The 22,549-nt window shown below is 27.0% G+C and overlaps 1 protein-coding gene across 4 annotated transcripts in view; it reads left to right on the top strand.

Moving 5' to 3' along the window:
* The window catches only part of NO66 (Bifunctional lysine-specific demethylase and histidyl-hydroxylase NO66), a 41,419-nt gene that overhangs the window by 12,764 nt on the left and 6,106 nt on the right, over positions 1 to 22,549 (top strand). For all 4 annotated transcript variants that reach the window (XM_075376919.1, XM_075376920.1, XM_075376922.1 and 1 more), the window contains exons 4-8: positions 5,169 to 5,379; positions 8,689 to 8,792; positions 16,593 to 16,738; positions 18,935 to 19,055; positions 22,152 to 22,338. In XM_075376919.1, the coding sequence (XP_075233034.1) occupies positions 5,169 to 5,379; positions 8,689 to 8,792; positions 16,593 to 16,738; positions 18,935 to 19,055; positions 22,152 to 22,338 (769 nt within the window). The remainder of the gene's footprint in view (positions 1 to 5,168; positions 5,380 to 8,688; positions 8,793 to 16,592; positions 16,739 to 18,934; positions 19,056 to 22,151; positions 22,339 to 22,549) is intronic.

Here is a 22,549-nt window from a genome sequence, read left to right as displayed (position 1 = left end):
AAATTGTTAAGAGATCTTTTTCAATTAAATCAAAAGAGAAATAATTAATAATAAACAAAATTTTTGTTTAAATTCAAAAATTTTAAATTGTAATTAATAAAAAAAAAAAAAAAAAAATAGTTATGGATTATATATATATATAATTGTATTTAATACTGAATTTTAAATAACCTGTAGCTAGGGTGATTACTTAACCCACAAGCTTACCTAAGGACATCTAGTTTTCTACTAAGAACATAAAAGCCAAATCAGTGATCAGGTTGCCTATTGAGCAAGTCAGATAGCAAAAATATATTCTTAAAATCCAATCATATTTTATTCTAATTTTGTTTTCTATCATTGAATAGTATAAATCTGCTATTTAATAAGAGCATTGTAAAATTATACTTATGCAAAATTTCTCATTTTGCATAACAAAATGCAATAACACTTAAACATTTTTAACAATTTTAAATGACTAACTTTTCATTTTAATAAATTACACACAACAGAGTTCATTCCTGTAAATAACTTTACAGAAATACAACTTACAAAGAGATACATTAACTTAACGTGACAATTTTACTTATAGCATATAAAAATCAGGATCTCAATACTTTTGAATGATATGAAATTTGCAATTCTACTAAATTCCATCAAAATAATTTATTTAATGAAAAAAAAAAAAAAAAAACGATATAGATTGAACATATAAATTATTAATTACTAAATGGGTTTTCTAAGTTTTTAAGGTTTGTTTTGTAGGCAATAGTACTGCTAGATACCCTTTCAGTGAAGGTGCTGGTAGTTGATCTTTGCTGGTACCTCTCAATGGACTTTGGAAGAAATTCCATTGGTATGAAAGGTCACTAATTTATAATTTTTTTAAAAATATGTTTGGTATGATTAGATTTTTGGTTATGTAAACTGGATTGTAAAGATCTTAGAAATTCAGATTACATGAGCACTTTTCTGGTTTTACTTAATTATAGGTTTAAAACTGAAAGTAAATCATTTAAATGTGAGCAGTAAGTTTCTTTCTATGCAAATGATTAAAATCACATATTAATTCCTGTCTCACATTTACTTTATTCTTTCAGCTTGTATTCAGAGTTATCTTTAAAAAAAAATTAAAAACAAAATCAAGTTTATTTAAATAAATTCTTTACTTTAACTATTATATTTAAATTAAACTTTTATATTTAATTAAATAAATTATATTTATTGAAATAAAAAATTACTTTTATCCAATATTGCATTATCATGTTGGCTGCATCACATTATTTGTGTGCATGTAATTTGTATGTATTAAGTCCCCATGGTCAAGTATTTGTGTTTCCACTGGTGCATTATACGATATCCCTGTTTTGTAATCTTACTTCTTTTAATACTATCTGTCGGTCATTGATACAACTACTTGTGTTACTTAGCAGTGTGTTATGAATGTAAAAATATATTTTTTTTAGGCTCCAACTGTTCTAATCCTATACTTCTAGTATTACGCCAAAGTGATGGTAAATTTTACCCTCTTTTTACCAACTCCCTAGGACATGTACTTAAGGCATTTTTTTTTCTAATTTTCGCCAATATTCAGAGACTTGTGCTGCACTTAAAAAAAAATGAAATTGTATAATTACTTCAATTTCATGTATTCCCTCCTAAAATTAAAATAGGAGTATTTTTTATAGAAAATTGATTAAAATTATGGAACAAATCCTGGATTTTGTTTACAAAAATGTAATTAAGATTCAAAAAATGATATAAATGAAAAATACAAATTCATTTGTAATACAGAGATTAATAATCTAAAATATACATATAACTAGCTTCCCATCACAGCTTCGCCCGTTCTATATGGTTACTTACGTTTTCCATAGTGGTCAATCATTTTATTGTATGTTATTAGCCAAGTAAACAGAGGAAAGTGCAGCCATTCAAACATACAGTAATGCTGGCAGTGGCTGTGATGGTTGAGCCATAGCGCCATATACCTTCCCACCCCTTAAAAAAATCGCAGTTAAAAAATACCTGATAATGGTTTTTAAATACTTCTCTGAAGAGTATTTACAAGCCCAAATATACAGTGAATAACTTGTTTACTATAGTCAGGATTGAGAAAATTTACAGTCGTTCATGCATTTTTTACCTTTCTTCATTCCCTTTCAAGGGTGAATTTAAAAAATCTAGAAATTGGTTTGTTGACATGAAAATTATACTCGCCAAACATCAGGTTGATTTCTTCTTCTGTTACCGAGAGATTAAAAAAGTAACAAGGTTTCAATAAAAATTCAAAAATCAATTTTAACCCTTGAAATTTAGATGAAACTAAAAAAAATCTAGAAATTGGTTTTTAAATGTTCATAATCAGTTAGTCCAAACCCTCACACAGTGATAGACACTTACAGTTCACAATTCATTAAAGTTTGTACTTCAACCAGCAAATATCCATCACTACTACTACAACACACACACACATGCATATAAATGTTTTTTATGAAATTTATCCAAAATCCTTCTCAGTTATGCCAAAAAACATGGTTAAAAATGTAGTAGCGATAGATCTGGTAGTTTTTTGTTTATCCCAAACAAAAAAACCCCTCTTCCTTTTTATATAATAGTTAATATATATATTTATTTTATTAGAGCAACCAAAGTACAGAATAAATAAAGTAGGATGACTTACCTTATTCCTCTATATATGCAGTATACTGCAAATAAAATAAATATATTTGTATGTACTACAGAGGAATATAATTCTTAAAAGAATTGATTTTAAAAAAATCAACCTTTATATATATATATATATATATATATATATATATATAAAAAAAAAAAAAAAATTAAGTGGTTGTACAGTTTAAAAATAAATAAATATTAATTACATCGTTAATATTGTACCTGTTGTTCGAATTTGAATAAATTGCTTAATATTATTTATTAAATTTTATCCGGGAATCAAAATCTTCTTCCGGTTAACGGTTTCCATCTTCTAAGCCTACTTAATCAATGTGCGAATTGCAGTGTTAACAACCGTTAACACGGTTTAAAAAAAAAACCGTTCAGCCGTAGCATAAATAAAATTAATTTAATGTCGATGGAAATTTTTGAAGATTAACATTCCTAAATCAGACGAATTTTAATTTTTCCAATAATATCTTGATAATTTTGTTTTACTTTCATTTTTTTCGTACAAATATATAAAAAGAAATTGTAGAAACTAAAAAAACTTGTACAGATATTATATAAATATTACAACAAAAATGATAAAAAAATTATTCAAATATTATGCAACGTGGAAATTATTTTGATTCAAAAACAACTAAAAGAAAATATCAAAAATAAAAAATAACAGGAAAATTACAATCTGCAAATTTTAAATGGGTTAATAACAGGAAATTACAATCTGTAAATTTTAAATGGTTTAATATGCAAAATTTTACATTATAACTATATCAGCATCATCATCAAAATACTGGAAAAATAAAATCCGTGCTAATCAATATTGCAATAAAAACATTCATAGACTTTGTTAATTTGAACAAAAGGAAATAGATTCCTGTTACGCATAATTTTATCGTTGTTTACAAGAACATATTTTAAAAATATTGGAAATGTAACATTAAAAAATGATGTACCATTTTTCACAATAAAACAGATTAAAAAAAAATTCCTGAATTATTATAATTAAATTTGTAACATTACATTAATATAGCAAAATAAACCTGAAATTGGTATTGCGTTGTGCACTATGAAGTACTTAATACTTAAAAAATACAGACAATTTAATTCTTTTACAATTTAATACAAAAATATAATTAAAAAATTTTCAAATAAACAAAATTATATTTTAATAGTTTTAATATAAAAAGTATTATACAATTTATTATATTTATATTATACAAGTATTTATATATATATATATATATATATATATATATATATATATATATATATATATATATATATAATTTTATTGTTGAAGTATATTTAAAATTTCAAGACATATTTATTGGCAAATAAATTAAATTATAATTTGCGTATGAATTGAAATAAGATGAGCAATATCCTGGGTGTCCAGCACATTCTTTGCCATGTAGTATGTAATACACATGTATGTATTTAACCAAAAATTATGATCAGAAAATTAAATAATCATTCTTGAGTCTAAATACTGGTCTCCTAGGTGGAGTATGGATTTAATATTTAAAATTACTCAGTAAGACATAAAAAAATGAATGAGAATAGGCAGAAAATATATATTTGCCCCACAGAAGGAAAATCTAGGAGAGAAAGGACACTTCTCCATAAATGCACATATAACACATTATTTATTTTTGTCTTTAATATGTCAAGTATATTACATGTTAATAATTTATCTACTTCAAAATTTAAAAAAAAATAAGTGATAAACATTTTCTATAAAAATATATGTTGAAATTTTATTTATTCTGTTTTTAATTTCCTAACTATTCATTGCTTTCAGTAGAATTCAAAGCACTCACAGTTGTATTTGAGTCCTCATTGTTTATTTACCACATATGAATATTATAAATATCAAAATGTAATATAATATATGTATTTTATAGTGTATAATATAATATTATATTTCAGTTTATGTAATATACATTTGGTATATAAAATGTATATTATATGTACTGAAATATAATATTATAAATTCCAAAATATGTACATTATTTTAATATGGTACAATGGAACTGTATTTGTTCATTAAATTTAATATAGTTTGACTTTCATAATTCTAAATATTTAGAGAATAAGTTCTCTGAATCATAATTTTATTAAAATTAATTAAATTACTGTTTCACTCTCTGTTTTTCTTTTTTTTATGATCTACATGAATACGTTTACATGATCTCTGTTTCTAAAGGATATATTTTTTTTATGAAAGAGTAATTAAAACTTATTATTGTAGGGTTAGATGTTTGCTACTCAGTCACTGGAAAAAAAATAAAGAAGACCTATAAGTAAAACAATTATTAAAAATTTAACAAAATTAATATTCTGATAACTGTGATGCAATTACTTAAACAGAATTTATAATCTAGCATTATTTAAAAAGTAGGAAGCGCTAATAAACATTCAGTATAGTGCAGTATTTGAACTTATTCTGTTAGTTTAAATATCAGTTTTAAATTAGTTTTATTAATTTACTTCTTTTCATTTTTAAGGACAGAAAATGAAGAACTGCCAAGGTTTTCTAGTCCAAATTTTACTGATGATGAAGTAGGTGAACCGGTTATAGAATGTGCTCTCAGGCCTGGTGATTTATTATATTTTCCTCGTGGTTATATACATCAGGCTAGCACTCGTGATGAGTTATCATTACACATCACATTATCAGCTTACCAGTGTAATTCTTTTGTTGATCTACTGGAAAAGGTATATTTCTTTCTGGATGGGTATTTAATTAATAAGTGTTGATAATGAGCCTCTCAAAGACAGACTTTATAATGATTTTAAATTTTCGATAGATTTTAATGTATTGTTTTCTTCTATAATGACTAGAAGTCTTTACCTATAAACTCTTATTATATCACAATAATTTTTAATTTGTGTGGTTTGGAACTGGGTAATCATCGCGCTCAAGTCAAATTGTATACTTGCTTTCAATGTGCTTAAATAAAATATTTAATAAGAGTAAGCTCCTTATGTTAGATGACTAAGTCAGACTGCAAAGATTCAAATCAATAATTTGAGCTGCTCAGTTCCATGATATGCACTGTCTGAATGTTATCATTGTCAGCCATTCTTTATGGCAATGGCTACCTTTGTAGAGACAGAAGTTTTCCTAAGTATTAGTATTACTTGTTCAACAACACAGTCTCATGAGAAACTGCTATACATTCCATCCCTACAGCTCTAGTCAAAACTTCTCCAGTAACGAGAGATAGGTTTTCCCCTTGATCGTTTATTTCCAAAGCGTAAAATATACTTGTTAGTTTAGGGCTGACTTACACTAAATAATGGCTTCATTGATTCATTCCTCTGCAGGTATAAAAATCTTTAGCTGCTGAGGCCAAAAGAAGCTCTTTAATTGTATGGCCTGTGTGGTTATAACTTTTATATAAAGATTAGTTGTGTACACTTGTGAGTTAATTGTGAATTCACAATCTAGCTTTTTTCCTTATATGAGATGTTCTACTTCTAAAATGCTATTTTAACGTCGTGCTTCTAAAATAATATTTTAACCTTCTTCTTTAGGCCAGTGAAAAACAAAATTACAAGATTTTGAATGAAATTGTTATCAGTCATGCATCCGTTAGCTGAAACAGTATATGAGTTTTATGTAAATATTTAAATTATCAGAAAACGTTTGCTATGTAGCTTATAAAAACATTTTTAGAAAGTACTTGGTAACCTTTTATTCTAGGACTTTGTGCAAAACCTTTTGTTTATTCTTTTCAAATTTTAAGTTGTGTCTTTAAGTACAGGTTTTTTTTCATCCCTAAGGGAATTAAGGATAAAAACATGGATGTTATGTTTTTCCTTCTGTTGGAGATAGCTATTGTTATGTGCTCTTGAAAATTTCAGCTCTGTAGCTTATCAAGAAGTTTAAAAAACTCTTGGAAAGTTTTATACATACAAAATAGTTATGGGATTTTCATGCATGTATTACAGTGAAACCTTGCATTATAAATATCACTGAATCTTAATTACCCATTATATTCACGTGATTTCTCTTTGCGTAACACCTTATTGAATATGTGAAGTAAGGCCACGTTTTAAGTCTATCTTTTGTCATTTTACCTGCTTTTGTTGCTTATGGTGTAGTTACACTCAAATGCCAGCATTTTTATTAAGGTTCCTTGCTGTTAGGTGAAGAAACATACATGCAACAATCTTTCATAAAATTTTGCATCGCAACATGACAGCCAGAACATCTCTAGTCCTTATAATATAACAATTTAGTTAGTGATCTTATCAAGTTTTGTAGTCCACCTCCAGTCTGAAGAATTGAATTTTTATTAAGTAAAATTATTTATTAAGTTAAATAACAATTAATGGAAATTGAATGACCACCAATGGTCAATATTAGAACCAATGCACTTATTTTGTAGGATATCTTAATCTGAAGACTAATTTAAAGTTTAAACTTTTTGAGTCAATTTGGTTACTATCTTTCTTAGAGAGCAGAATAGAGAGATGCAGTGAAACTTTCAAACCTCCACTGCTAACATACTGAACATGTAGTCTCCCCTCCACTCCTGAAGTCACTTTGAGTATTGCTCAGGTAGTATGGATACTGCTCACTCCTTGCACCATAGCTGTCTAGATATACTATAGTTTTTAGCTTCAATCAGTATATTGTAATCTAAGTAGTGTCAGCATATTTTCACTGATGATATGTTAGTTGTCTCTACCAATAGTCCCCCTTTTGTATAATTCTACTTTACACTGTTGTGATTATTATATCAAATTAGACATAAATGAAGGAGAACTGACTTCTGGCTGCACGTGCATGTGTTGTTCTCTTCCAAGAAACTCAGAAATGCTCATTAATTCAGGGCTCAATCTGTTCAATCGATCTGCATATGAGGCTGTTTGACTGAGTATGAATATGAAAGTACACATTACTTTGTAAATATTAATTTTGTTGTTTATTTACTGTGTACGCTGTTGATAATTTTTTTTTTAAGTACAATATTGTATAATAAATACAAAAAAGAAATCTATGGAGATACAGTGGAAGTACCTTTTTTGACATTCATTAGTCAGTGTCCAAGGTGTCTGGGAAACGGTGCTTATGATATCACTAATACAGTAAGATTATTTTTAGCACTGGCTAAATCTTCACCATTCAGTTACTATCAACTGAGATACATTCCATGATTCCTCAGACATTAACTATGTAGCATGAGAGAGCAGGTCATTCCTTAGTATATTTCATCAGGAAAAGTAACATAAAGAAATGTGGTGCTTACCTGCTTATGGATTGGTTATGTGGATTTGACTTGAGCTATTTAATAATCAGAGTACCAGCTCCGTGTGCAGTCCTTGTAATATCCCATTGACATCCTGACTGGATACTTTGCTCCAAGTCAAAGCTTTCAATTACCTAATATTATCAATGGCATATGTAATGATGAAAAAATGGTCAGATATTTCAGTTCCCAAAGTCCATTTGATATTACTGAGTTAGTGTTATTAACCTTCCTCACATATTTTAGCCTATAATTTCCATCTTGAATAATAGCAGGATGTGTACATTGTGATAAGTTTTTCAATGTTAAAGCATGGTGTTTTATTCTTTATATTTAGGGTGGTCCTCAGCAAAACTGTAAACTGTCCTGATAACCTCTGAACGAGAGGTTTATTGATCTATAGATTGATCGGCTGCTTCCTCCTTCTCCTTTCCATATCCTTTATTCTCTCTAGGAACAAGTGCTATGGGAATAGGTCAGCCTATTCCCGTAGATGCTATGTTCCGTCTGTGGCATCCTCTAGCATATTTTGGTTGCCAGCAGGGTAGCAGCTTCTTTGTTGGAATTTAGCGGGTTGACAACCGTGCATGTGTGGAACAGTCCAAGGGTTTTGCAATCTATCTAGGGATGCACAAAGAGCCAAGCTAGTGGGTCTGAGGTCCTACTGGGTAAAGCCTGTAATCTATCTTAACTATGTTAATCTATTCTAATTGTTTATTTTTGTTTTTTATTTTTTTAATTTTCGGATTATTTTTTATTTTTTCAGTTGATTCCAGAAGCTTTGAGTAAAGCAGCAAAGGAAGATATTGAATTTAGGAGAGGTATTCCTTTAAATTGTTCATCCCAGTTTGGATTAGCTCCTCTTAAAAGGCAAGTGCGAAAAATAATTATATTAATTGTTTTTAATAGATTGTTGCTCAAAGCAAAATTTTTCCTAACTTATTTATTCCAGAACCATATCCAAGGGGGGGGGGGGATGAGTATTTTCTTCATTTATTTTGTTAAATATCAAAAAATTAAATCAGTCAAAATTTTCAAAAATAAAATAAATATTAATCACTCAAAATTAGTATTAAAATCAATTTTTTTTTTTTTCAGTATATGTAAAAAAAACTCATGGACAGTCAAAAGGAGGAAGTTGATGTACAACATGTATAATTTGTTTCTTTGTTAAATAAATGAATGGTTGTTTATGGAAAAATGAATAACACAAAAACAGTTTATAGCTTTTTTAACCTTTATTTTCAGTTTCATATTTTAATATAATTAGCTATTAACTTTATTGTATTAATACAAAAAAATGTTCTGCTCATTTACATAATATTTATTTATTAACGCAGGTACATGAGCTTAGTCTTGAAAGAATTAAAATTCTTAGAAATAGTATAATAACAATTGTTGTTATTATTTAAGAAATAATTATAATAATTTTATTATAAATAAATATTAAATTATAATAGTTAGATTATATTACATTACTACCTGATTATAGTGATATATGCTGCTATATCAGCTGCTACTGTAATGGAAAAGTATAGGTTGCTAAAAAAAATCTAAAAAATTGATCTTTTTTTTAAGTTTTGTACCATAAGAAGATATTTTAAAAAAAGTTTAACAAAATGAAATAGATTTAAATAAATTGTAAATAATCTGTGAAAAATTTTTTACTTCAATGCTCCTTAGTCCGAAATGTATATTTTTGTCAGACCCAATGTTTGCATGTACATATATATATATATATATATGTTGGCCTTTATTTGCTTTTATAACTCTGGACCCTGTTGACCTATTTTCTTTAAGCTTTGTAGACAGGTAATACCTTTGGAGGAAGGAATGTATTAAATTTGTAAAAAAAGAATTGGAAAAATGGGTGGAGGTATTTTGGCCGAAATAAAATTTCAAATCTTAACTGAGGAACATTAGTAAAAAAATTGTTTACAAAAGTTTTTTTTACAAAATCGCAGATTACAAAAATCTTTATTTAATATTCACCCCCTCCCCAAAAAAAAACTTTATTTTTGTTTTAGGTATATTTTTCTTCAGAAAAAGAAATACTGTAATTCTTTTACATTTATATTCTCTATGTCAATAGGCCTTCAAACCACTATAAACATTTTGTGTCCATTCCACTCCAAAGGTCTGAGGTAAAAAATATTTTTTTTTAAATTTAAATCCATAGCGCAAATTACCCATTGTATTTAAAATGTAAAAATCTGATTTTTTTATATTTGATAGCCCATATTCTTTAGAATTTCTTAAAAAGAAATTATTGAAAAATTTTCACTGCCTTCGTAGAACATTACAACTTTGTTTATTTAGAATTAATGATTTATTTATACAGTAACAACAGGCTTACACCCACTTACATTTACCAATGGATGATAAATGAATTTTTAGAGTGTTTGAAAAATGCCATGCCTGACTGCGATTTGAACCTGGGACCTCTGGGTGAAAGACCACTACCACTCCATCAGAAATATAGGCCATATCTTTGAAATATAGATTATGGCTGTATCTTTGTATTATTTAAACAATTTTAAAAAGTTATTTTTTTAAATTTATTATCATCGCTCAGGGATTATTTTATTGAAAGTTAATTTTACCCAAATGCTTCCCCTGAAGTATGGGAACTCCTAAAATGAAAAAAAAAATTTGCAATTTCAGATTTTTAATGTCTGAAACATATCTTAACAATAAAGTCTCTAAAATAACTTAATATTCCTTCTCTGGGGAGCTCTCAAATTAAAAATTAAAAAGCCCTTTTTAAATCTTGATTTTAATTTATTTGAAATCATGTTTACTGAATATTTTAATTATTAAAAAAAAATCATTTAAAAAATCAGAAAGTTTTTCAAAAATGAATTGACTGGCATAACCAGGAAAGTTATGCAATTCATTGAAAAGTTATGCCAACTTTTCTTTTAATTACAAATAATACATGTCTATCAATCAGATAAGCTAAAATTATTTGAATCAATGAAATTACAATTAATAAAAACAAAAGTAATTAAAAAAATAATTATTATTATTATACTATTGATAATACTTACCTTGCAACAATTACATACGTTTCTCACAATAAGTTTACTTAATCCTGTGTTTAGTCCTTCCTGTATTATTTATAGTAGCCAAATTAAATAAATTATAATCTAATATTCTGGCTAATCATTTTAAGCAGCATATTAAAATTAAAACCATTTATTAAATAATTTGTAAATTTTGTACAATTCCCATCCATGTGTTGTTTAACAAAGAGTTCCTAAGTTATGAACCAGACTAACCACAGGAACAAAAAATTAACATTTTTAGTCATACCGTGGGAGAGTTGATACATGAATTACAGCTGTTAATCTGCTGCCCAACTTTTATTATAAAATTGTTAAAGAACAGGAAGTGATGCACAGTGTAGTTTTGAAATTGGAAAGTTTTACAAAACGAATGACTGAACTGAAGTCGTACATAGACAATTGGTCATCATTTGAAATTAGGACATGAAAAATATTCAGTTAATTGAATTGACCTGTAAGGGTCAGAAATTAAAAAAAAAGTTGGCTGAGGAAAAGAAATATCCAGATAGAGAGAGAGAAAGAGGAGGATATTTACCAGACATTTGAATTGCTTTCTCAAGAAATTTATAGTAGTTAGTTCAAAGCCATGCATGTCTTGAAATTTGAATTTTTTGAATCTTCAATGATTATAGTCAAATGATTGAAAAGTTTTATTGTTATGAATTATATTTAATGCAAATTGAATGATAAAATAAATAGAAGAAAGTTAATGAATGTTACTAAAAATAAATGAAGTTAAGCATTTCATTCATATGAAATGATTCATTTTACCACAATGATTTTATTAATAAGCAAATTTTTTAATGTTTGGCCAGATAAAATATTAGTAAACTTTACGAGTACCCATTTTTATAAAAACAGCCCTTTTATGCTGAGTTAACCTAATGGAGTTATAGACTCCCATTTTTTTTTTTTTAATGATAAATCCTTGAAATTGCATTAAACTGTTCATTATGTTGACAAGTTGCAAAATGTTTTTGCTGACCTTCTGCAGAATAGTTTCAGGAATGAATGAAAACACTTGGTCTCAATAAAATAGATTTTCATAGCAAGCACTGGATGGCAGTTGTATGATTGGTAACCAAATAATTTCCAAGAACAGTGACATGGCTGCGAGTTGAAAATCAAGCTCCAAGAAGACATCGTAAAATTCTTTTTGTGGATTGTTAAGATAATACAAGAATCTAAGCACAGATTGCGACCAGTTGCTGTTCTGTTAAACCATTAAGACTGAAATATCTGAGTGCTGAAATATCTTCTTTAGCATTCAATTTGATGACAGAATACTTAAATACAAAATACTTAATACATTTATCTCTGTTATATATAATGTTTAATTTTTTTCATTTGATGAGCTTCTGTTTGATACGTTTCTGTTCTGTGATAGTCGTTTTCTTTCATTGCACAACAGTGATAAAAAGTCGATCATTTATATGATCATTTTCTTCTTTGTAATGGAATTCTCAAGCAAGTAAGCAGATATTGATCCTATAAGTAAACTGGATTTTTGTAAAAATAATTTGTCTGAAGAGCAATACAATGTTTCAGTAGTTTGGCCCTTTTAGCAAATTAGCAGTATAATGGTATGACATCACCTTGATCTCCAGTGAGTGAAGTCATTCAGAGCTGTATAAAATTCAGACTATAGTATAGAGTTTCCTTTGAAATAATAATTTTTTTCCTCCTGTATCACTTATCAGACAACTTTTTGCTAGAATGCTAATTCTATGCATTATTTTCATCTATTAGCAATATCTTCTCTCCTTACCTTCTTATATTTAGATCTCTGATATTGTATTTTGGCAGCAGCGATGGTGCTGGTGGTATTAGTTTCAACATTATATCTTTGCAGTAGTATTGCACATTATTAGTTTTAAGTTTGTATTGTTTTCTTCCCATGCTTTTTTAAATTAATAATATATATTTATTTACAGTGTCACAGATATTAAAAAATATACTGTGGAAACCACATTACTTCCTTTTATGCTTATTAAATTACATATATACATTTTTTACTGAACTTCATTTAAATTTATTTAATTTTGAAAGTGAGATACAATCCTCCAATTCTTTAATAAAGTGGACAGTTACCCAATAGCTGAAATATTAGTTTTTATTAAAATCAAATATTTATACAATTATTAATACAGCAATCTTACATGAAATATTAAGATAGAGTCAAAGTCCCATTATTATTTGTATTAATAGATTACTATTCGTAACTTCGTGAGTTGCTGATTAACAAAGGTTTCAGATTTCTGGTGTGTCATGTAAATAAATGTTAATAGTAATTAAACTATTTTGTGTAGTAAACCCTGTATACTGGTTACAAATGTTAATTTCGACCTTACAGTGGAAAATGTTGTTTTTATTATTGGATTATTTGGTGAATAATCAAAATTGAAAAAAACAAGTAATTAAACTATTTTGTGTAGTAAACCCTGTATACTGGTTACAAATGTTAATTTCGACCATACAGTGGAAAATATTGTTTTTATTATTGGATTATTTGGTGAATAATCAAAATTGAAAAAAACAATCACACAGGAAAAAAAAGATAAAATGAAGAAATATATTAAAAAAAAAAAAAAACAAAAAAAACAAAATGATGAATATTAAGAGGAAAAAATGTTAAGAACAAGGTAAGAATAAAAAAATTGAGTTAAGATGATAAATATAAAGAGGAAGAAATCTTAAAACCAAAGAAAGAATAAAAAACATTAAGAGAAGATGATAAATGTAAAGTGGAAGAAAACATTAAGACCAAGGAAAGAATAAAAAGAGAAAATTTGAAAACTAGAGAACATGTACACAAATTAAGATCAGAAGAATTATATCAAGCCAAAGAGTGATTAAATGATTGGCAACAAAAAACAAATAAATGAAATGATGATCAGTTCCGACTTAGGAAGAATATTGTCCAACAATATCAGAGGAGTAATTAACTAAAAGATAAGAATTTTTTGCAATTTATTAAAGATCGAGCATATATGCCTCAGTGTATATGTTGTTCTTGTGAGGGTCTCTTTTTCAGTCACTCTATAGTTAACTGTAATGTAGATAAATATAAACAGAAATTCCAGATTAATTAAATAAGATTAAACAGAAATTTAACTAGAAAATCCAAAAATAATAAGATTCTAAATTATAATTTTCAGTTAATATTAAATCAGATGTTTCACTAAATGTATTACATATACACGAACACATATGTAGTAATGAATGCCTAATAAATTACATATACAAATTTTTAAAAGTACATAAAATTTTATTTCACTGATAACTTCTGATTTTTTTTTCATATTTTTTTTTATTGTTATTATTGAATTATTAACTATTTAACATTTTTTTACGATCACAAGTTAATAATTATTAATAAATCAATATATTTAAATTAAAAAAAAAAAAGATGAAGTCTGATTTGAACCAATGTGCGTTCCAATTTGTAAGTTCTAAATATTTCTTCATTAATAAAAATTTTATTTGGTTATAACTCTGGAATCAGTGAAAATAAGGACCAGTTATATCAATGAAAAGCTCTCAATGAGGGTTTATTACTGCAGTAAAGAAAAAGTCCAAAAAGCCCAGGACTTTTTGGACTTTTTCTTTACAAATCAAAATGGGAGGTGCACAACTAGATGTTACAACAATCCTAAATCTAAAATTTTAACATCCTACGGCTAAATGTTTTTGAGTTATACGAGGTAAATACATATGTACATACAGACATCACGCCAAAACTATTCAAAATGAATTTAGGGATGGTCAGAATGAATATTTCCATTGAAATCTGAAAACCAAAATTTTTCGCAATTTCATAATACTTCCTTTTCTCCGTATAAGGAAATGAAAAAAGCCACCAGTGAATTGCATAACTTTCCTGGCTACATCAGTCAAGTTAAACATTTAATTTTTTTTTTAAACATTCAGTTCAATCATTTTAATCTGTGTTTGTATGTTTATGATAAAATAATTCCTTTTTATTAAAAAATGATGATTTTTTTTTCTCGCATTTTTAAGTAAAAATAATTATTTCTATTCTTGTTAAGTATATGATTACTTGTTTATCTATATTTAAATCTTTTAATTTTAATTTTTGAATATAAGATGTGCAACAAAATAAAGCAATAATGTTTTTGGAAATTTGAGTGCTCATACATCAGGGGAATTTTTTTAATGATAAAATATTCACTGAAATTGATTTTAAATAAACTAAAATGAAAATTTAATAATTTTTTTTTTAATTTGGGAGCTCTGCCATCAGGGAAGGGGTATGAAGTTATTTTAGTGACTTATTGTTTTATAAAGACCATTTTGAGCATTAAAAAATTAGGGTAAACATTTTTCATTTTGGGGGTTCCTGTACTCGATCATATGGATAAAATTACTTTATATAAAAAAAAAATCCCTAAGTAGATAATAAATTTTAAAAATGAACTTTTTAAAATTGTTCAAAATATACAAAAATACAGCTATAATTATAAGTGAACAAAAATTGTAATTTTCTAGGAAAGGGATGAACATTTTTGAGTAAATTTTTTTTCCTGAAATACTAAAGAGTATAAGGGGCTATATAAAAAGTAAGATTGAATTTTAACATTTTTTAATTAAAGAATGTTTTTTTTTACCACAGACCATCGAATTGGGACAGGCCAAAACTTTTATAGTAATTTGAAGGACTATTGATGTAGAAAATGCAAATGAAAAAACTCCCATTAACTCTTCTTTTGAAGCAAGGTAAAACTAAAAAAAGAAAACTGTGCAGTCACTTTTTGGGGAGGGAGTGAATATTAAGTAATAATTTTTCGTAGTTTGTGATCTTGATAAAATAGTTCAACTTTTGTGATAAATTTTTTTGCAGTAAATTTTTGAGATTTTATTCAACCAATACACCCATTTTTCAAATTTTTTCAAAAATTTAATACATTCTATCCTCCTGAGGATTGTACATGTCTACTAAGTTTGAAGAAAATCACTCTGGGGGGTCTAGAGTTATAAGATCAAATACAGCCCAGCATATGTACATAATGTACATATCTACAAACATCCATCTGACAAAAATAGATTTTTGGACTTGGAAACATTGGAATAAAAATGTTTTTCTCACATCATTTACAATTTATTTTTTGTTAAAATTTTTTTAATGTTTCCTTAAGGCACAAGAAAACCCATTTTTTTTTTTTTTTTTTTTTTTTTTACCAATCTATATACTTCACCATTATTGCTACAGCAGCATATATTGTTATAGCCAGGAAAGTAATAAGCAAGACTGAATTGGTGATGTTATAAGGTCTTGTATGTGGTTAACACTGATGAGTATCTAAAAAAAATTAATGCAAGCATATAACAGCTGATTGTATTATGCAGTGTGATATACAAATTTAAGAAGAAAACAGAAAATTTGTGTAAATATAAATAAGTAAACTTTCAACGGTTATATTATTCAACGGTAAAAATATAACTGTTGAAAAGGAGAATTTTATATGGTAAGTTTGGTACAGGTTTACATTTTTTCCCAACTTGTAGATATGTGTAAAGTAACTATTATGATTTCGATTTCAAGTTATAAAATTTATGTGTTTGATTTGCCTTTTGTTATTAGGAGAAAAACAGAAAGAAGAGAAGAAATAAAAGCGAAAGTATTAAGTTTGTTAAACAAGTTAGTAGATCATATAGACATTGATTCTGCTGTTGATAAGTTAGTCGCTAAAAATATTCATGATCAGTTGCCACCTTACTTTTCTGAAGGTAATTATTAAAATGATTATTTATTTATTTTTATTTTACTTTATTAAAGAATCAACAAATAAATTCAGTACCCATTAAATTTTTATTTTCAAGGTATTTTCTAAAAGCAACTAAACCTTTTTTATGTAGAATGAATGAGGCAAGACATGGCATTTGCCTCTCTTCTCTGATTATACAGCACTGCCAATTTCCAAAATGGGGGTAAACAATTTTTTATTTGTGTGAGTAGCATAAATTGTTTTTATCAGCACAGAAGTTAACAGCATAAGATAACTGTGTTAACTAAGTTAATCGCACAAATAATAGGACAGATAAAAACTAAGAACATCAATATTATATTAAATTCAGTCATAACTATTAATTATAATTTAATCATAAGTAATATCAATATTATTTATTGTATAAATATATCTTACAATCAACATCTATTTGAATATTGCCAATAAGTCATGTTTTTATGTTACAATTGAAATATGTTTTATAATATACTTCCCACCATTCTACATAGAAAACTGACCTCTCCCACTGTATATTCAACTACCCTCCCAAAAAAAGCTTCACATCTCACCTCTGCTGCTCTAAATTTTTAGGGCTTCAGAGCTATTGATCCTTGTCATCTTCGAAGTAATACTCTCTTTTAAGTATTATACTTTAAAACAAAATTATCAAAATATATATGAACTATCTTATGTATTAATAAAACGAAATGTGGACTAGTAAACCCAATAAAAATAACATTCTTTAAAATATATGAAACCCATTTATCACAATGACCTTTTGAGCAAAGCATCACTTCCATTACAAGTCATTTAGTAAATGGTGTAAGACAGCTGTAACGTAATAAAATTTTACCAATCGATGAAAATTTTGAATAAATCAAGTAAAATAGAAAATAGAATTGTAGATATTAATAATACAAGCCTGCAATGGTTTTGCTTTTTAGTTTTAGATAATTGATTGTTATATATTTTTTAGCACTGAATCCGAAAATAATAATTTTTTCCATCACGTCAGGATTTTTTGAAAATCACAGATTTCAAAATTTTAAAGTTAAAAATTGCGATAATGTGATACAATAAAATAAATATAAAACTTTGTGCATAATAAATTAATATAATTTATTCACTTATTTGGCTTATACTATGCATTCTTATTGTTCTCATTGATCCCTTAATCTCTAATGAAAATTGCCACAAAATAAGCACAATTTCTATTATAGTGCATTTTTCATTTAATCTATTTAATTAATTTTTATGAGGTACATCATGCCTTTGGAAACCACTCTGCCTCTTCACCCACCTTTAATGATGAAGTATGTAAAATACTTACAATTTTATTCCATATGTTGAAATTTCATTGGACGGCTTATATACTCTGCTTCATGGTTTTCCTTCTATGTTCTCTGTAGGGTTCATCTTGGTGTAACATCCAGCAATACTCTGCCTTCATCGTAGTAGTTCATTTCCCTTGATACCTCCTTTCAAGTTCTGATGAAGTCTCTAGCCCATCTCTTTGCTAACGGTACCCAGATTTTCAGGAAAATAGCCCACATGTGAATTTAGAAAGTGAACCTTCAAACTCATGGAATAGCCTAAATTTTCGTACTTCTGCAGCATGTTCTCAATCATCGATTTGAAGTTTGGATCCTTCTTATTGGCCAGAAACCTGGTTATTATGTTTTTAAAGGCTCCCCAGGCTTCTTTTTCAGCCGCTTCCATTTGTTTCTGAGAATTACCATCTTTGAGAAGTTTACCACCTCACCCGCATGAATGAAACATGATATGCGCATGCGCTTTAGATAGAATCATTGAATTAAATAAACAAAAATATTGTATTTAAATAAAATGACAATTTTTTTAAATTAAGTTGTGTATGTAAGCCATGCATCAGAATAAGCCACATGATAGGAAAGTCCTACAATGTGTTGTCAGCTTTTTTAAGTAAATGTTTTTTATCTTTGGGGAATTGAAATTTCATAAATTGTGTAATGTGTTTTTAGCACATGTTTTTTAAGTTGTTTCCAATACAATCATGGATTCTAATAGCTACATTGGCAATTCAAAATTAAGATTATAGAAATATTAAATAACATTTAAGAATTAATTCAAGACTTCAGATCAGACTTCCTAACTTGATCTACTGCTTTCCTAATGAAATCCTGATCTCTTACTGATAGTTACATTTCTGTTTTTATAGAAGAGAAGAACTGTATGGTGTTCAACAACAGGACAAGATTAGATAATGATGTTAAAAATGTTAATGTGGTTCAATTGCAGCTGGAAACTTCTGTCTGTTTAGTTAATCCAGGAATATACCGGTGAGTTAATCGTATTTTAACTTAAGATTTGGGTAAACTTTATGTTAATGATTACATTACTTTATATCTCTATTATTTTTGTCACACTTTGATCTTTTTCCAACGCTCTGCAGTCATTTATATAACTTATTATACATTTTGTTTGAATTTCTGGAATTTTTAAATTAAAGCTTAATTACAATTACAAATTGCATTTTTATCCCAAAATGCAATTTTTCTGATTCTTTTATTGTGCACTTTCAGTTTTATCAGAGTTGTAATAAAATCATTTTAAATATGAAGAAGGAGGGAGATGAAAAAGATAGCTAACAATCACCTATTAATAAATTGAAGTCCTTTATTTAGGCACTTACTTGTATGTGTGTGCATGTGAAATTGTATTTGATCATAGTTGTTGCTCTAATGCTCATATCCAACTTGTTTCTGTGTATTATATTTATAGTCTTAATAATTAATTTGTTGTTTAATGGGCATTTTATTGTTTTATCTTGTCTTTAAAGATTTTCATTGAATCTTCTTTTATCCCAGAGTGTTTTGTGAAGATAGAAGAGAGTTCATCTGTGTAAATATAAAAAAAACCGCATAAAGTAATGGTAATAAGCAATGCAGAACGTATAGTGTTGATAAAGCCAGTGTTCAGTGTTGAAGAAAGAATAAATGATATTCTAAATGCTAATCTGACAAGAAAGGTTTTCATTGGGCCAAAATTTTGGGCATTTATGGAAATAGAATAAAAGGGTCTGCAAATGTATGATTGAACTGAAGGACTTCTGTAAATGCAACACATCTTCAAAATTAAAAATAATAGAAACTACAGCAGAATATTAAATATTCAAAAGTTCATTTCACCCAGAATGATAATTACTTGTTATTATTTATACAAAGATTGCCCTCTGGGTTTGAAGAGAAGCCCTAAATTGAATAATTGAATGCGTTGTGTTTTATTATTGTTTTATATTACAAGATAAATTGCACAATACTATTTTAGTACATTCACAGGATGATTAGTTAGGAGGTAAGTACAGATATTGAACGTCACAGTAAGCAAGCCATTTGAAGGTAAACTACATCATTTATTCAATGGTCGATGGTTGTTAGGGAATCATGCCTTAATTCCTACTTATCAGATGGATATTAATACTATGGTGCAGCAATCTGCATGATATTACTAGAAGATTTTTAAAAAGTGGAGTGTTTCTAATAATATGATTGGAATAGATGTTATCATTTGGGTGAACAATGTACTGAATGATACACAATAAACATAAAAAATTAATTAATACAATTATTTTTAATTGTGTGTATAAATGTGAACAATAAATTTAAATTATAGTATAACATACAATGTTTTGTTCTTGTTTATGTAAGAAGTAAATTTTTTTTTAACTAAAATTAGCTGTTTAGTTATTAAAGTAGCTAATTTTTGTTTAAAAAAAACTTAATTATCTTGGTGTGACTTGCATCTGAGTATTTGAAGAAACTTATTAAAAAACTTCAAAAAAGGAGGAGGTTCTCAGTTTGACTCTTTTTTTATACATGTGTATGTTAGGCAGTATCTTCGATATTAATAAACCTATTTTCATAATTTTTATTTTTTAATCAAAAGAGTATACTTTCGCAGTGTTTCCATATAAATTTTTTACCAAATCCAATGATAATCTTAGGAGAAATAATAAAAAAACTGAATGACACAGCAGCCTTAGCTTCTGACCGCTCATACCAGCAGTGTTGCTATCTGTTCCCTGTATGACTAGGATATTAATAACAGTCTATATTATTGTTTAGTTTCTGTGGAAATATTCATAGCATTTCTTTCTCTATTTTTCTTCCTTAAACAATCATTCCTTTTTTTTCTTGGTTACTTTCCTCTAAACTCCATATAAATATTAAACCTACATTTAATATTTATATAAAATGGTGAAAAAGTGTATTATCCCTTATTGAAAAATTATAAGATTTATATTATGCAATAATAAATGCTAATTTTGCAATAAAAATTCTAATTTTTCAATATTAAATAAATAGTCATGCAACAAGCTCCCTAACTGACATCACCCTGTGTGAAACAAGTTAAATACTATAATTTTGCAATAAATAATATTTTGTTGTTATTATAAACACTGTTTTTAACCAGGTACTTGTAAACCTTGTCTAAATGTCTACTTGCAATAATGAAACTTATAAATTGGATAGATAATACAACCTCATCATTTCTGTTAGACCTTTCTCATCATGGAGTCTATTTAATAACTTACTTGGGTCCAAATCAGTCAAGGTGATGCTCTCTATTAAAAAAATGTTATTAAAAATTCTAAAAAGAAAATTGTGAAAACTTCTCTTGAAAAATATTGAATACAGTAAAATTTAGGGTTTTTTTTTTTAAGAATTGCTTGCTGCTCATGCTGTTCTATCAGTATGGTAGAAAAATTATAACTAGTTTATATATTTTCTAAAGAATAGATTAATTTTTGTAAGCTTCTCAGAATTAAAAAAAATATATAATTAAATAAAATGTGTAATATTTGAATTTTAAACAGAGTGGGTTTACAAGTAACTTACATATTGTAACCAAGATTTATCTCATGTTTACATAAGTAAGCTAAAAAAAATAAGCATGAATTGATGGTGATACTAATATCAAAAATGTTCTTAGGTAAAGGTTTGTCTACAATTTTAAAACAATAATATAAAAAAATACTCATAATAATAATAATCAGTATTACGCCTTTTTTTCAATAAGTCCCTCTAAAAAAATATATATTATAAAATTAAATTAGTTACAATATTTAATTCAAAAAAGCGCATATGATGTATTCTATCATCATATATCGAACAAAAATAGGTTGTGATATTATTTAGTCTTCCTGTCCTTAGAGGTGGAAATTAATAAATTTAGTTTTTTTTTTTTGGATTGAGTTGCAATAATTAGTTTACTTACAAGTGAGTTTGTTTCAATCTTTTAGCCATAAGCTTTGAGAGATAGTATTTTAAGATTTAGCGAATAGCAAGTTGTATTATATAATATTAATTATAAAAATTTAAATTAAGGTTTTTTTTAGATTTATTTCACAACTATTTTTTTTCCTATTTTAATAGATTAGTAAAAGAAGATGATAAATATTTATTATATTATTCGATTAACAATTCATTGGAGTATCATGGAAACGAGGAAGAATATTTAGAAGTACCTAAAGAAAGTGTTACTGCATTTCAAATGCTGAGCAAAACTTATCCGAATTTTATGAAAGTAAAAAAATTACCAATTAAAGGAAATGAGGCTAAGGTAAGTTTATGCTTTTTATTTCATTTTATTTCTACACTTTGACTATTCAGCTCAATTAAGATCATGGTTTTCTGTTCTTTTCACTATGTCACTCACTCTTATTGATCTCAAATTATTTTATCACATTTTTTATCTATCTTAATGTGCCAAATATTTTTCTTATTAATCAAGGCCTTTCAGATGGATTATTTATTTATCAGATGTTATTGAA

The sequence above is a fragment of the Lycorma delicatula genome, chromosome 10 (assembly GCF_047948215.1).
Source record: "Lycorma delicatula isolate Av1 chromosome 10, ASM4794821v1, whole genome shotgun sequence".
NCBI classification, from domain to species: Eukaryota; Metazoa; Arthropoda; class Insecta; order Hemiptera; family Fulgoridae; genus Lycorma; species Lycorma delicatula.
The sequence above is the reverse complement of the archived record's forward strand: the minus strand, read 5'-3'. Positions and strand labels throughout refer to the sequence as shown.